Source organism: Oryx dammah, unplaced genomic scaffold (assembly GCF_014754425.2).
Source record: "Oryx dammah isolate SB20612 unplaced genomic scaffold, SCBI_Odam_1.1 HiC_scaffold_20, whole genome shotgun sequence".
NCBI lineage: Eukaryota > Metazoa > Chordata > Mammalia > Artiodactyla > Bovidae > Oryx > Oryx dammah.
Window position 1 is genome coordinate 8,259,485 of NW_024070204.1, and position 11,214 is coordinate 8,270,698.

Genomic DNA, 11,214 nt, shown 5'->3' on the forward strand with positions numbered 1-11,214 from the left:
TTTGTTCTCTGCAGCATGATTTAAAGCCTCAAAGAGAACACATTGGAGAGTTATTTCACAAGAGGTCCGTTCATTCTCTTCCTGTAAAAACAGGGAGACCGAGAGCTATTCATACTTGGGATCCCTCAGGGAATGCTTTAGGAGTGGCACTCCGCCTGCGACTGATAAGCACATTCCAGCAGGTCTGGGTGGAAGGGATGACGAAGCAGCTGCGATCTGCAGGGGCAGCAAGCTGGAGTGTCACAGAGAACAAAGCAGGCAAAGAAAGACCAGGACTGCATTTTCAAACTGGAGTCAGCCAGCTGAACTGAACTTTGGTCATACTCGTAACTGGACAAGGTCAACGATCCCCAAGACACACTCTCAGCCTACTCCCTTCAGGGCTCACGTTGATCAACGCTGGTTCTCTCCAGGGAAGTGTTTTTATTTTGAAGGTTCTGGAAGCGAGTCATCCGTATGTCTGTTCAGAGAGAACAATCAGTTTGTTCTCTCCGAATTAGTTACCAGTGCCTGAAGTAGCCTTTAAAATTCTCTACTCCGGAGAGTCAAATACAACCTCAATATCCTGAGGGGTAAGAATTTCCATCCCCTGACAATTGGCCCCAAGCATTTTCTGCCCATTCAAAGAAAGAAAGAAAGGAAAAACAGAAAGAAATTTATAATGTTTATTTGGGTTTGATCCTTGAGATGAGCTTTTTAAAGATGATATCAGAAGACTCGATTCTTCTCTATTCTAAACAGCCACTGCACATTCTTAGGGTCAATGGCGTGTAAAAGCCTGTGTACTTGGAGGAGCGGAACCTTGTATTTGAATGGTAATTATCTATTTAGATTCTAAAAGTATCTGGGTTTGCAATATTTATCTGTTCACTGAAATGCAAGTTGATTCTAATGGGGAGGGCTGATTTAGGATTTAACAGTGAGTTAATTCACCAACTCATCACCGACTCAATGGACATGAACTTGAGCAAACTCTAGGAGATAGTGGAAGACAGAGTAGCCTGGCATACTGCAGTCCATGGGGTCACAAAGAGCTGGACACGACTTGGCTACTGAACAACAACAAGTGAATTAATTCACCATGGAATATTACCTGTCACTTGTTTTGCCCATGAACCATATACAACACCACATTGGGAATTCAGGATATACATATATACACTTAGCAGCATATATAAAATAATCAGTAAGGACCTACTGTGTAGCACAGGGAACTCTACTCAATGTTCTGTAATAACCTGTAGGGGAAAAGAATCTGAAAATGATGGATATATATATAATTTAATTACTTTGCTGTACACTTGAAAGGCTTCCCTTAGAGCTCAGTTGGTAAAGAATCTACCTGCAATGCAGGAGACCTTGGTTCGATTCCTGGGTGGGTAAGATTCCCTGGAGAAGGGATAGGCTACCCACTCCAGTATTCTTGGGCTTCCCTGTGGCTCAGCTTGTAAAGAATCCATGTGCAATGTGGGAGACCTGGGTTTGATTCCTGGGTTGGGAAGATATCCTGGAGAAGGGAAAGGCTACCCACTCCAGTGTTCGAGCCTGGAGAATTCCATGAACTGTATAGTCCATGGGGTCGCAAAGACAGGACTGAATGACTTTCACTTTCACACTTGAAAGTAATGCAACATTGTAAATCAGCTATATTCCAATATGAAATAAAAATTAAATTAAAAAACCATCCCCCCCCCCACACACACACACCCGCACCCGCCCCAGCCCTTGCCTCTTTCCTTTTCTGGTAGAATCTGTTTAGTGTTAACACATACATAACATAAAATTTACCAACCCAAACAGGTGCTGCTCCTTTGGGACTTGGAGTAGCAGGAAGACTCTTGTAAATTCACAGGCATCAGGCAATGTGTGTGAGAATGAACTCATGACTTGAGGACTGAGTTGTTGGCTGCAGTGGGAATCCCTTGTCGCTCTGCAGTAAAAGAATCTGCCTGCAATGAAGGAGACTGCCTAAAATACAGGAGTTGCAGTTTGGATCTCTGGATCGGGAAGATCCCCTGGAGAAGGAAATGGCAACTCACCCTAGTATTCTTGCCTGGAAAGTTCCATGGACAGAGGAACCTGGTGGATTACAGTGCATGGGGTAGCAAAGGGTTGGACACCACTGAGCAATTAAACCACCACCAGGACTCTGTAGCAAAGCAGTCTGACACACCCTTCATTCCTCCTCTCACTCTTACTTTTCTGTGTCTTTATTTCTTTTCTCTGCCAGATCCCTCTACACACACTGTTTGCTTTATCTGGAATGTGTTCTCCCATAAACTCTATGATTGTTTGGTTTGGTACTGGGGGCTAAGCTTACCAGACTGACATCTTGGCAGGTCAAAAATGATTCCATTTAAGGAGTTTCATATGATTTAACAACAACAGAAAAACAACACTGGCAGCAACCTGGTGTGGATTCCACTGGCTCATCAACATAGCTCATTAGACCTGGAATGAACCATGTGCCCATTTCAAAGATGGGAAAATGTGAGATTCAGGCTCGTCAAGTCACCCAGCTCATAGATTCCAAATCAGACTGTAATATGACCCTCTGTTACTCAGGATGATCCTTCCCAGTGCCCTTGCCCCCACGGTATTGTTGGAGACTCCCGATAACCATGTTTATATCAGCCCCTTTACTTGGGTGTCGGGGGTTGAGGGTTCTGTGGTAGCTCAGCTGGTAAAGAATCCACCTGCAATGCAGGAGACCATGGTTTGATGCCTGGGTCGGGAAGATCCACTGGAGAAGGGATTGGCTACCCCCTCCAGTATTCTTGGGCTTCCCTGGTGGCTTAGCTTGTAAAGAATCTGCCTGCAATGTGGGAGACCTGGGTTCGATCCCTGGGTTGGGAAGACCCCCTGGAGAAGGGAACAGCTACCCACTCCAGTATTCTGGCCTGGACTGTACAGTCCATGGGGTCTGCAAAGAGTCGGATACCACTGAGCAACTTTCACTTCCTTTACTTGGGAGTTGCTTTCATTAGTGCTCACAGTTGCGTACCTGGAACTCTGTTAAGCACACGGCATCTATCATTATCATCCCCATTTTATAGATCAAGGAACAGAGTCTCAGCTCATTACTGTGCTTATAGCATTGCACAGATGTGGCTTAAAAGACCCAGGTGAGCAGGTACAGTTCTAGCAAGAACTGAGATCAGGAGACTGGCTTTGGAGGACAGTGTATGGACTGGCTTCTGATCTCTATAAGGTATGACACAAATCTGTTGAGCCTCCCCATCTAGAATATTATGCTCAAGACTTCCTCTCTCCTCCCACAGAGCTTGTTCACCACATCCATCTCCAACCAGAGTTATGAAGGACATCATGCCTCTGTAATCAAAGGCACAAGTCCTTGTCTCAAGAATTTCAAGTATTACAGCAGATGTGCAATGAGGCGTATGTTAGAGAATATTTATCATGAAACCAAGCTTTTTGACTGTATCTGGTAGCACTTTCTAGAAGCCAGTTTCCTGGGTTTCAAGTGAAGTGCATGCTAAGTTGCTTCAGTCGTGTCCAACTCTTTGTGACACCATGGACTGTAGCCTTCTAGACTTCTCAGTCTTGGGATTCTCTAGGCTAGAATACTGGAGTGGGTTGCCATTTCCTTCTCCAGGGGATCTTCCGGACCCAGGGATCAAACCCATGTCTCTTATGTCTCCTGCGTTGACAGGTGCGTTCTTTACCACTAACGCCACCTCAAGTGAAGTAAAGTTCACAATCTTCAATCACAAGCATAGCATTTGCTGTCCAAATGAGTGAACTCTTGGTGAGAGGACCTTCCATCTGTTTAGCAATACAATATCCTAGCTCACTTACTTTTTATCACATCCTTTTTCACCTGCTTATCTTCAGAAGAATCTGAAGTGTTCCCATTGGTTCTGGAATCTAGGTCATTCAGAGATGCTTTCCAAGTGCTGAGCCCGTCTAGCTATGGGGACTTAGATATACTACTAAATTCAAATTTTACCCAGTTACACATTAGCCTGTGTTTATATTATATTACTTAAACACATCTGTAGGAAGGAGAGAGTTTGTTTAACAAAAACTCAAGATTTCACTTAAGAACATTCACACCAACCTCAACAATTGAGAAAGAGTTGAAATGTGTTGTTTTCCTCAGGAATGTTGAGATTGAAATAAAATGAATCCTCAGGCATAATTTTTATTTCTTTTTTACAGCAATTTTTATTGGTCTATCGTTGCTTTACAATATTGTATTAGTTTCTGCTGTACAACAGGATGAATCAGCCATAAATGAAATCGCTCAGTCATGTCCGACTCTTTGTGACCCCATGGACTGTAGCCTACCACTCTCCTCTATCCATGGGATTTTTCAGGCAAGAGTACTGGAGTGGGTTGCCATTTCCTTCTCCAGGGGATCTTCCCAACCCAGGGATCAAAGCTTGGGTCTCGGATCGAACCTGGGTCTCCCGCATTGCAGGCAGATGCTTTACCCTCTAAGCCACCAGGGAAGCCCCAATATATACACATACGCCCTCCGTTTTGGACTTCCTCCCCATTCAGGTCACCACAGCGCAGTAAGGAGAGCTCTCTGTGTGTACAGTAAGGTCTTGATAGTTACCAATTTTATACATAGTAACAATAGTGTATGTGTCAGCCCTAATCTCCTGATTTCTTCCACCCCTAAGTCTTCACTTTTAACTTCACTTTTAAAGCTGACATGTTTTCAGAAGTTTCATTGGATAATTTTATTCTAAACTGAGTTACACCAATGATCTTATGGACAAACATTTAAAATAGAAACAAATAGAGCACCAGAGAGAAAAACGGAAACCCACGATGTGTTGATCTGAATGTTTTAAGCTACAGGATAAAATCACCAACCTGACCCCCAAGCAGAACGATTAAGTAGGTCCAGATGTCACAAATGTGAATCCAAATGTCAAAAGCAATCACTATTTCTTCTCGCAAAGGTATGGGGTAGTGCATCGAGGAGTCTAATGTACAAGGAGACAGAGAGAGATGCTCGCTTATGTAAGAGGGCAGTGAAGCAAAGGCCCACGTGCGGTCTGCATTTATGTCGACTCTTCCCCCAAAGCTTAATCTTCTCAGTTCTTTGGGACCGATTTTCTCAGCCCCTACCCTTTTTCCCGGCATAAAGGTTTCAGATGACAGTTGACAATCCATAGGTGGCAAAAGAATAACTCTTTTAAAAGGAACATACCACTGGCATGGGGCTTCCCCGGTGGCTCAGAGGATGAGGAATCCACCTGCAATGCAGCGGACACAGGAGTTCGCTCTCTGGGTTAAGAGGATCCCCTGAAAAATCTCGTGGACAGAGGAGCCTGGCAGATTACAGTCCAAAGGGTCACAAAGAGTTGGACGTGACTGAGCAACTAAGCTCATGCATTGCTGATATTGTTTGTACTAATACACTCACTAACTTGATTCCAAATTCACACCGTAGCAAGACCCTTTTGAAACAGGTGGGTCTCCTGCCCCCGCCATTTGGATTTTTCTCCAACATGGGCTCCATCTGTCTGCAGCATCTGTTATCCCACTGATTGCCAATGCTGGTTTGAATGATCTGTTTAGTTTCTTCCTTTCTCGAATATGTCTACTTATCCCTCCTCTTGCCCCAAGAGATGTAGGTCTACATCCTCTCAGTTCAGTTCAGTTCAGTCACTCAGTCATGTCCGACTCTTTGAGACCCCATGAATCGCAGCACGCCAGGCCTCCTTGTCCATCACCATCTCCCGGAGTTCACTCAGACTCACGTCCATCGAGTCCGTGATGCCATCCAGCCATCTCATCCTCGGTTGTCCCCTTCTCCTCCTGCCCCCAATCCCTCCCAGCATCAGAGTCTTTTCCAATGGAAATCGTGTTTCCCAAGCCTAAAATCACAGCATAGTTTGACATGAATGACTGTACTTAAGCGTGCAATGGGGCATAATGTTGAAACTGTCTAAAGTGTCTAGAATGGGTGGTCCTTAGCCTAAAGAAGATGTGTGTGTCAGTCTGTCACTTGTGTCTGACTTTTTCAGACCCTGTGGACTATATCATGCCAGGTTCCTCTGTTCACGGAATTTTCCAGGCAAGAATGTTGGAGTGGGTTGCCATTTATTTCCTTCTGCACGGGTTCTTCCCAACCCAGGGATCAAACCCGCATCTCTTACATCTCCTTATTAACAGGCAGATTCTTTACAACTAGCACCACCTGGGAAACCCTAATGAAGATGACTACACATTAAATTTAATGTCTTCCTTCCACTTCTGGGTCTGAATTATTCTAAATACAAGCAGTTACTACATTTGAATTAGTGACTGAGGATTTAAAAGGCATTCTTACTTTGGGAGAGCTTTAGAACTGTTGCGTTTCTTTCCTCATATCCAAATTGTTACAGCGTTTGTATTTTGAGAAAACTGTTGATATAAGCACACAGATTTAGTCTTCTTGGTTGGAGTCACTGTCTTGTGGTCACTGAAACCATGGAGAATCCCTGAAGCTTGAGCACCAAACGGGTCAACCTCTGAATAGAGAATGGGTGGCAGTGTGGCGACGTGTGTCTCCTGGTTTGGAGGTGCTCATCCGACCTCTCTCTGAGACGGAATGGAATGCTCTTGCTGCCCCTGGCCTCACTGTAAGAGCCTGTCTCCCTGCCCATCTCCTCGGCTACTGACTGAGCAGGGGAGCCACAGGATGCGAAGGAAGAGTGGACAGTGCCTTGTCCTGTGTGGTCAGCAGTCCTCTGGCCTGACCCATGGGCATGCACTCCCACAGCAAGGCTCCTGGGGTGACCATGTCCAGCCCCATCTCAGGGATTGGGTAGAGGACGATGCTGTACCTCTAATCCCATGTGAAGTGAGCAGGACTAGAACACTTTGTCCACATAAAGGCAGCTCCAAACATCAAGGCTGTATACTGTCACCCTGCTTATTTAACTTCTATGCAGAGTACATCATGAGAAACACTGGACTGGAAGAAACACAAGCTGGAATCAAGATTGCCGGGAGAAATATCAATAACCTCAGATATGCAGATGATACCACCCTTATGGCAGAAAGTGAAGAAGAACTAAGAGCCTCTTGATGAAAGTGAAAGAGGAGAGTAAAAACGTTGACTTAAAACTCAACATTCAGAAAACGAAGATCATGGCATATGGTCCCATCACTTCATGGCAAATAGATGGGGAAAGAGTGGAAACAGTGGCTAACTTTATCTTTCTGGGCTCCCAAATCACTGCAGATGGTGACTGCAGCCATGAAATTAAAAGATGCTTACTCCTTGGAAGGAAAGTTATGACCAAACTAGATAGCATATTCAAAAGCAGAGACATTACTTTGCCAACAAAGTCTGTCTAGTCAAGGCTATGGTTTTTCCAGTAGTCATGTATGGATGTGAGAATTGGACTGTGAAGAAAGTTGAGGGCTGAAAAATTGATGCTTTTGAACTGTGGTGTTGGAGAAGACTCTTGAGAGTCCCTTGGACTGCAAGGAGATCCAACCAGTCCATTCTGAAGGAGATCAGCCCTGGGATTTCTTTGGAAGGGATGATGCTAAAGCTGAAACTCCAGTACTTTGGCCACGTCATGTGAAGAGTTGACTCATTGGAAAAGACTGTGATGCTGGGAGGGATTGGGGGCAGGAGGAGAAGGGGATGACAGAGGAGGAGATGGCTGGATGGCATCACCGACTGGATGGATGTGAGTCTGAGTGAACTCCAGGAGTTGGTTATGGACAGGGAGGCCTGGCGTGCTGCGATTCATGGGGTCACAAAGAGTCAGACACGACTGAGCCACTGAACTGAACTGAACTGAAGCAACCAAAAGACTGAGTCTGTTTTGCTTCCAGCAGCAATGGGGCAATTAGTGTCCTTCACAATCTCCATCAGCATGAGAGCTGGGCAACATTTCTAGGAAAGTAGACTGAGAACGTGCTTCTGGAAGAGTTTGCATTAGCATGAATTCTCTTATGTATATATATATATATATATATATATATGTAACTCTTGGTAACTTTTAAGCATACAAACAATCATACTTTTATATTCATCTCATTAACTAGCATTATTAAAGCAAGATTTGCATGTAATTGAATGAGAACTTGGCATCTGAGTAAAACAATCACATGAGACTTGTATAGTTACAGATTTCCCATCCCCCCAAATATTTGAAATCTCTTCTGCTTTTCTCATCATATTTCAAGGAGAAGGCATCTGAACTTGGCATGTCCAGAAAATGTGATTCCTCACTGTCCTTTCCAAAGGAAAGAGTGATCATTATCTCCAGGGCACAACCACTCTTTCCGGAGCTGGCCACCTGAGTACACAGTTAGCTATAAACCTTCCCCCGCACTGGGATGTGGGGGAAGGAAATTCCAAGAAGACAAAGTTTGTTGCTTTGCTCCTTCCTCCGTAGGAAGAGCAAGAGTAACCTCAGAGCTTTCCCACATCCAAGGATCTTCTGAAGCGAAGACCTCAGCTTAATACAAAGAGATCTGTATATCTTAGGTTTATAAACCAACATTTGAATCCATGTCGTTGATGACCGGCAAATCCAAACCTAACACATTTTCTATCATTACACATAAGCAGCAAGCTGGCCAAAATAAGGAACATCTTTTGCTTCCACTGGGAAACAAAAAGGGTTCCGAAGGTGTTTTAGGAATATACACATGTTTCTTAGCATCTGACGTCATCAGCTAGTTCGAAATTGCATCTGTGACTTCAAGCAGTTGGAGAAGCCCCCAGCCCACCCACCTACTGATGTTGCCTCATTGGGAAGACATGCAGCGTGGTGGGAGGTCCACATTGTCTCCATCAGGTGAGAGGGCCCCAAAGCTGAGCACACAAGTGCAAAATGAAAGGTCTTTGCAAGCTATTGTCTGTTCAGTGTGTCCAGTTAGGTGAAATGGAAAATGAGAGTTCAGCCCTTGCTTCCTCTTGCTCTTGCACCTGTCTGCCTTTTTATCACGTCACCATGGCACCTAGGTTCTTGGCAGCACGGAGTAGGTGGACCTACTTACAGGGCCAGAGAAATCCAGCCTGTCCTCGGCTTACTCTCTGATCTGATGAGGAAAAAATGGTTCTGTTGTCTGTGACTCTAAACAAAAGTGCAGAAATAATATCCAGGTAGATAAGGAACAAGCAATCAATGCTTTCAGTCAGGATAACTCATCTAAAACCAGCGTTAGACACACAGGGTCCCCAGGACGTCCCATTCATGCATCCTTCTGCCATCACAAGTTCCAACAGGTGCTTCCCTTTTTCTTTAAGCTTTTTTATTTTGAGATAACTGCAGATTTGTAAGCAGTCATAAGAAATATTAAAAGGATCTCCCAGATGGCACTAGCAGTAAACCCACCTGCCAATATAGGAGACATAAGAGATGTGAGTTCGATCTCTGGGTAGGGAAGATCCCCTGGAGGAGGGCATGGCAACCCACTCCAGTATTCTTGTTTGGAGAATCCCATGGACATAGGAGTCTGGTGGCTATAGTCCATAGGGTCACAAAGAGTTGGACACGACTGAAGTGACTTAGCATGGATGCATGTAAGAAATAATACAGAAAAATCCCTGTACCACCTACCCAGGCTTCTCCAGTGAGGTGACACCTGGCAGGGATCCTGACAGAGGCATAATCCAGCAACACATTTTATGCTTTGAAAATCAGTGTAACCTTTTGAGAAAGGAGAGCGTCCACAAAAATGTCTCAAGTTGAACAAATAGTCTTTAGATGATGCTTTGTAAATTTGTGAACAGACTTCATTTGGCTGAGGGAGGCTGAGCAGCTTCCGTTAATTCACTGAACTGCCGATTATTTGACTGGATCAAAGTTCTCTCTCACTGACCTCACTTTCTGAGGAGGAGCAACGCCTTTGCATTTTGTTTCATTTTCGGGTTTCCTAAAATTAAAGTAACAGAGTGGATGGAGTGGTATGAACCAACCACGAAGGTGCAGAACAGAAATAGGAAGCTTCTAAGGTTAAAAATTTGAAAAAAGATCAAAGCAACGATCAGGTAGTGGCAGAGATAGAGGGCCAGGAAGGACAGGATGGAGTGAAAGGCCCTGATGTACGCATGTGTGCAAGGGTTTCTGGCGCCTGTCCATGTGTTTCTCACCTGCCAGGCGTGTCTTCCCAAGGAAAATATCAAGAGCAGAGAGGAAATCAGGAAAATGAAAAATGGCAACGCAAACTCAGCACACAGAAAGGCAAACTGTAAAGTAGGGGTTACTTTGATGTGAGTTGTTACATTTGGGAAGAAAAGGCCCAGGAAGTCTTCTCCATAAAATGCCCACTTATATTTGATATGCACAGCAGAAGTACTACATGCATACAGCAGGGACGCAAGAATCAGCCAAGGAACCAGCTTGGAGATCTTCATCTTCAACCAGAATAAGAGAGGGTGAGCGATGGTAGCAATCTTGGTGCAGTAGTAGACACTGAGCCAGGTGGCAAACCAAAGTCCCAAATCATTTACAAATGTGAAAACTACAAGCTTCTCAGTAAACTGAGGGAATTTGATCAAGGAAAGAAGAGCCAGGTTAATGTAGAAGAAGGCCAGCTGAATTCCCATCCTGGAAATCGCCAAGCAGGAAACAAGGAGAGCCAGTGGGATCAACTTTCTCTGCTTGATCAAGTCAGTACCATTCACAATCAGAATGATGCCATTTACTAAAATCCCAAAGAGAGATTGTATCACTGTCAAAACAAGGTGGCTGACAAGGTGAGACTCCAGCATTCTGAGAAGAAAAAAAAAAAAAAAAATGAATCACTTACTTTAAAAAATGATGTAGCTATGGATTTTCAAACAGTTTGGATTATTCGAGTTTTCTTTATTCTTCAACCAGAATTCCTTTAGAGAATACAGCTCTTAACAACAAAAGCAATGAGGTAGGAATGTGGCGGACATTTGTTTCTATCACTGTTTCCTCAATTTAGTCCCAAGGCAGTCAAATAAGAAAGAGATACTTGAACAATGATTTGCCTCTTAATGATGGTATTTGCATTTCCCTGGTCTATTTGGCTTTTAGCTTTATCACAAGCAAATGGTGGAACCAGATACCTCCAGGGCTGGAGAAGGTCTCCTCCAGTACCTAAGCAGTGGAAGCTTCTCAATCCTCATCTCTACCATGAATTGTTCAATTATGCATATAGGTGTGATTCTATTTAACATTTGCAAGGCATTCTTTACAGAAAACTCTTTAAAAAAAAACAATATTTGTGCTGTTATAATGACATAGTATAATC

At 44.0% G+C, this 11,214-nt stretch overlaps 1 protein-coding gene across 1 annotated transcript; it reads right to left on the minus strand.

The window, feature by feature from the left end:
- Positions 1-9,814: 9,814 nt before the first annotated feature.
- Positions 9,815-10,705, minus strand: TAS2R1 (taste 2 receptor member 1). Its single transcript, XM_040262503.1, has one exon. The coding sequence runs from the start codon at positions 10,703-10,705 to the stop codon at positions 9,815-9,817; it is 891 nt and encodes a 296-aa protein (XP_040118437.1).
- Positions 10,706-11,214: the final 509 nt, after the last annotated feature.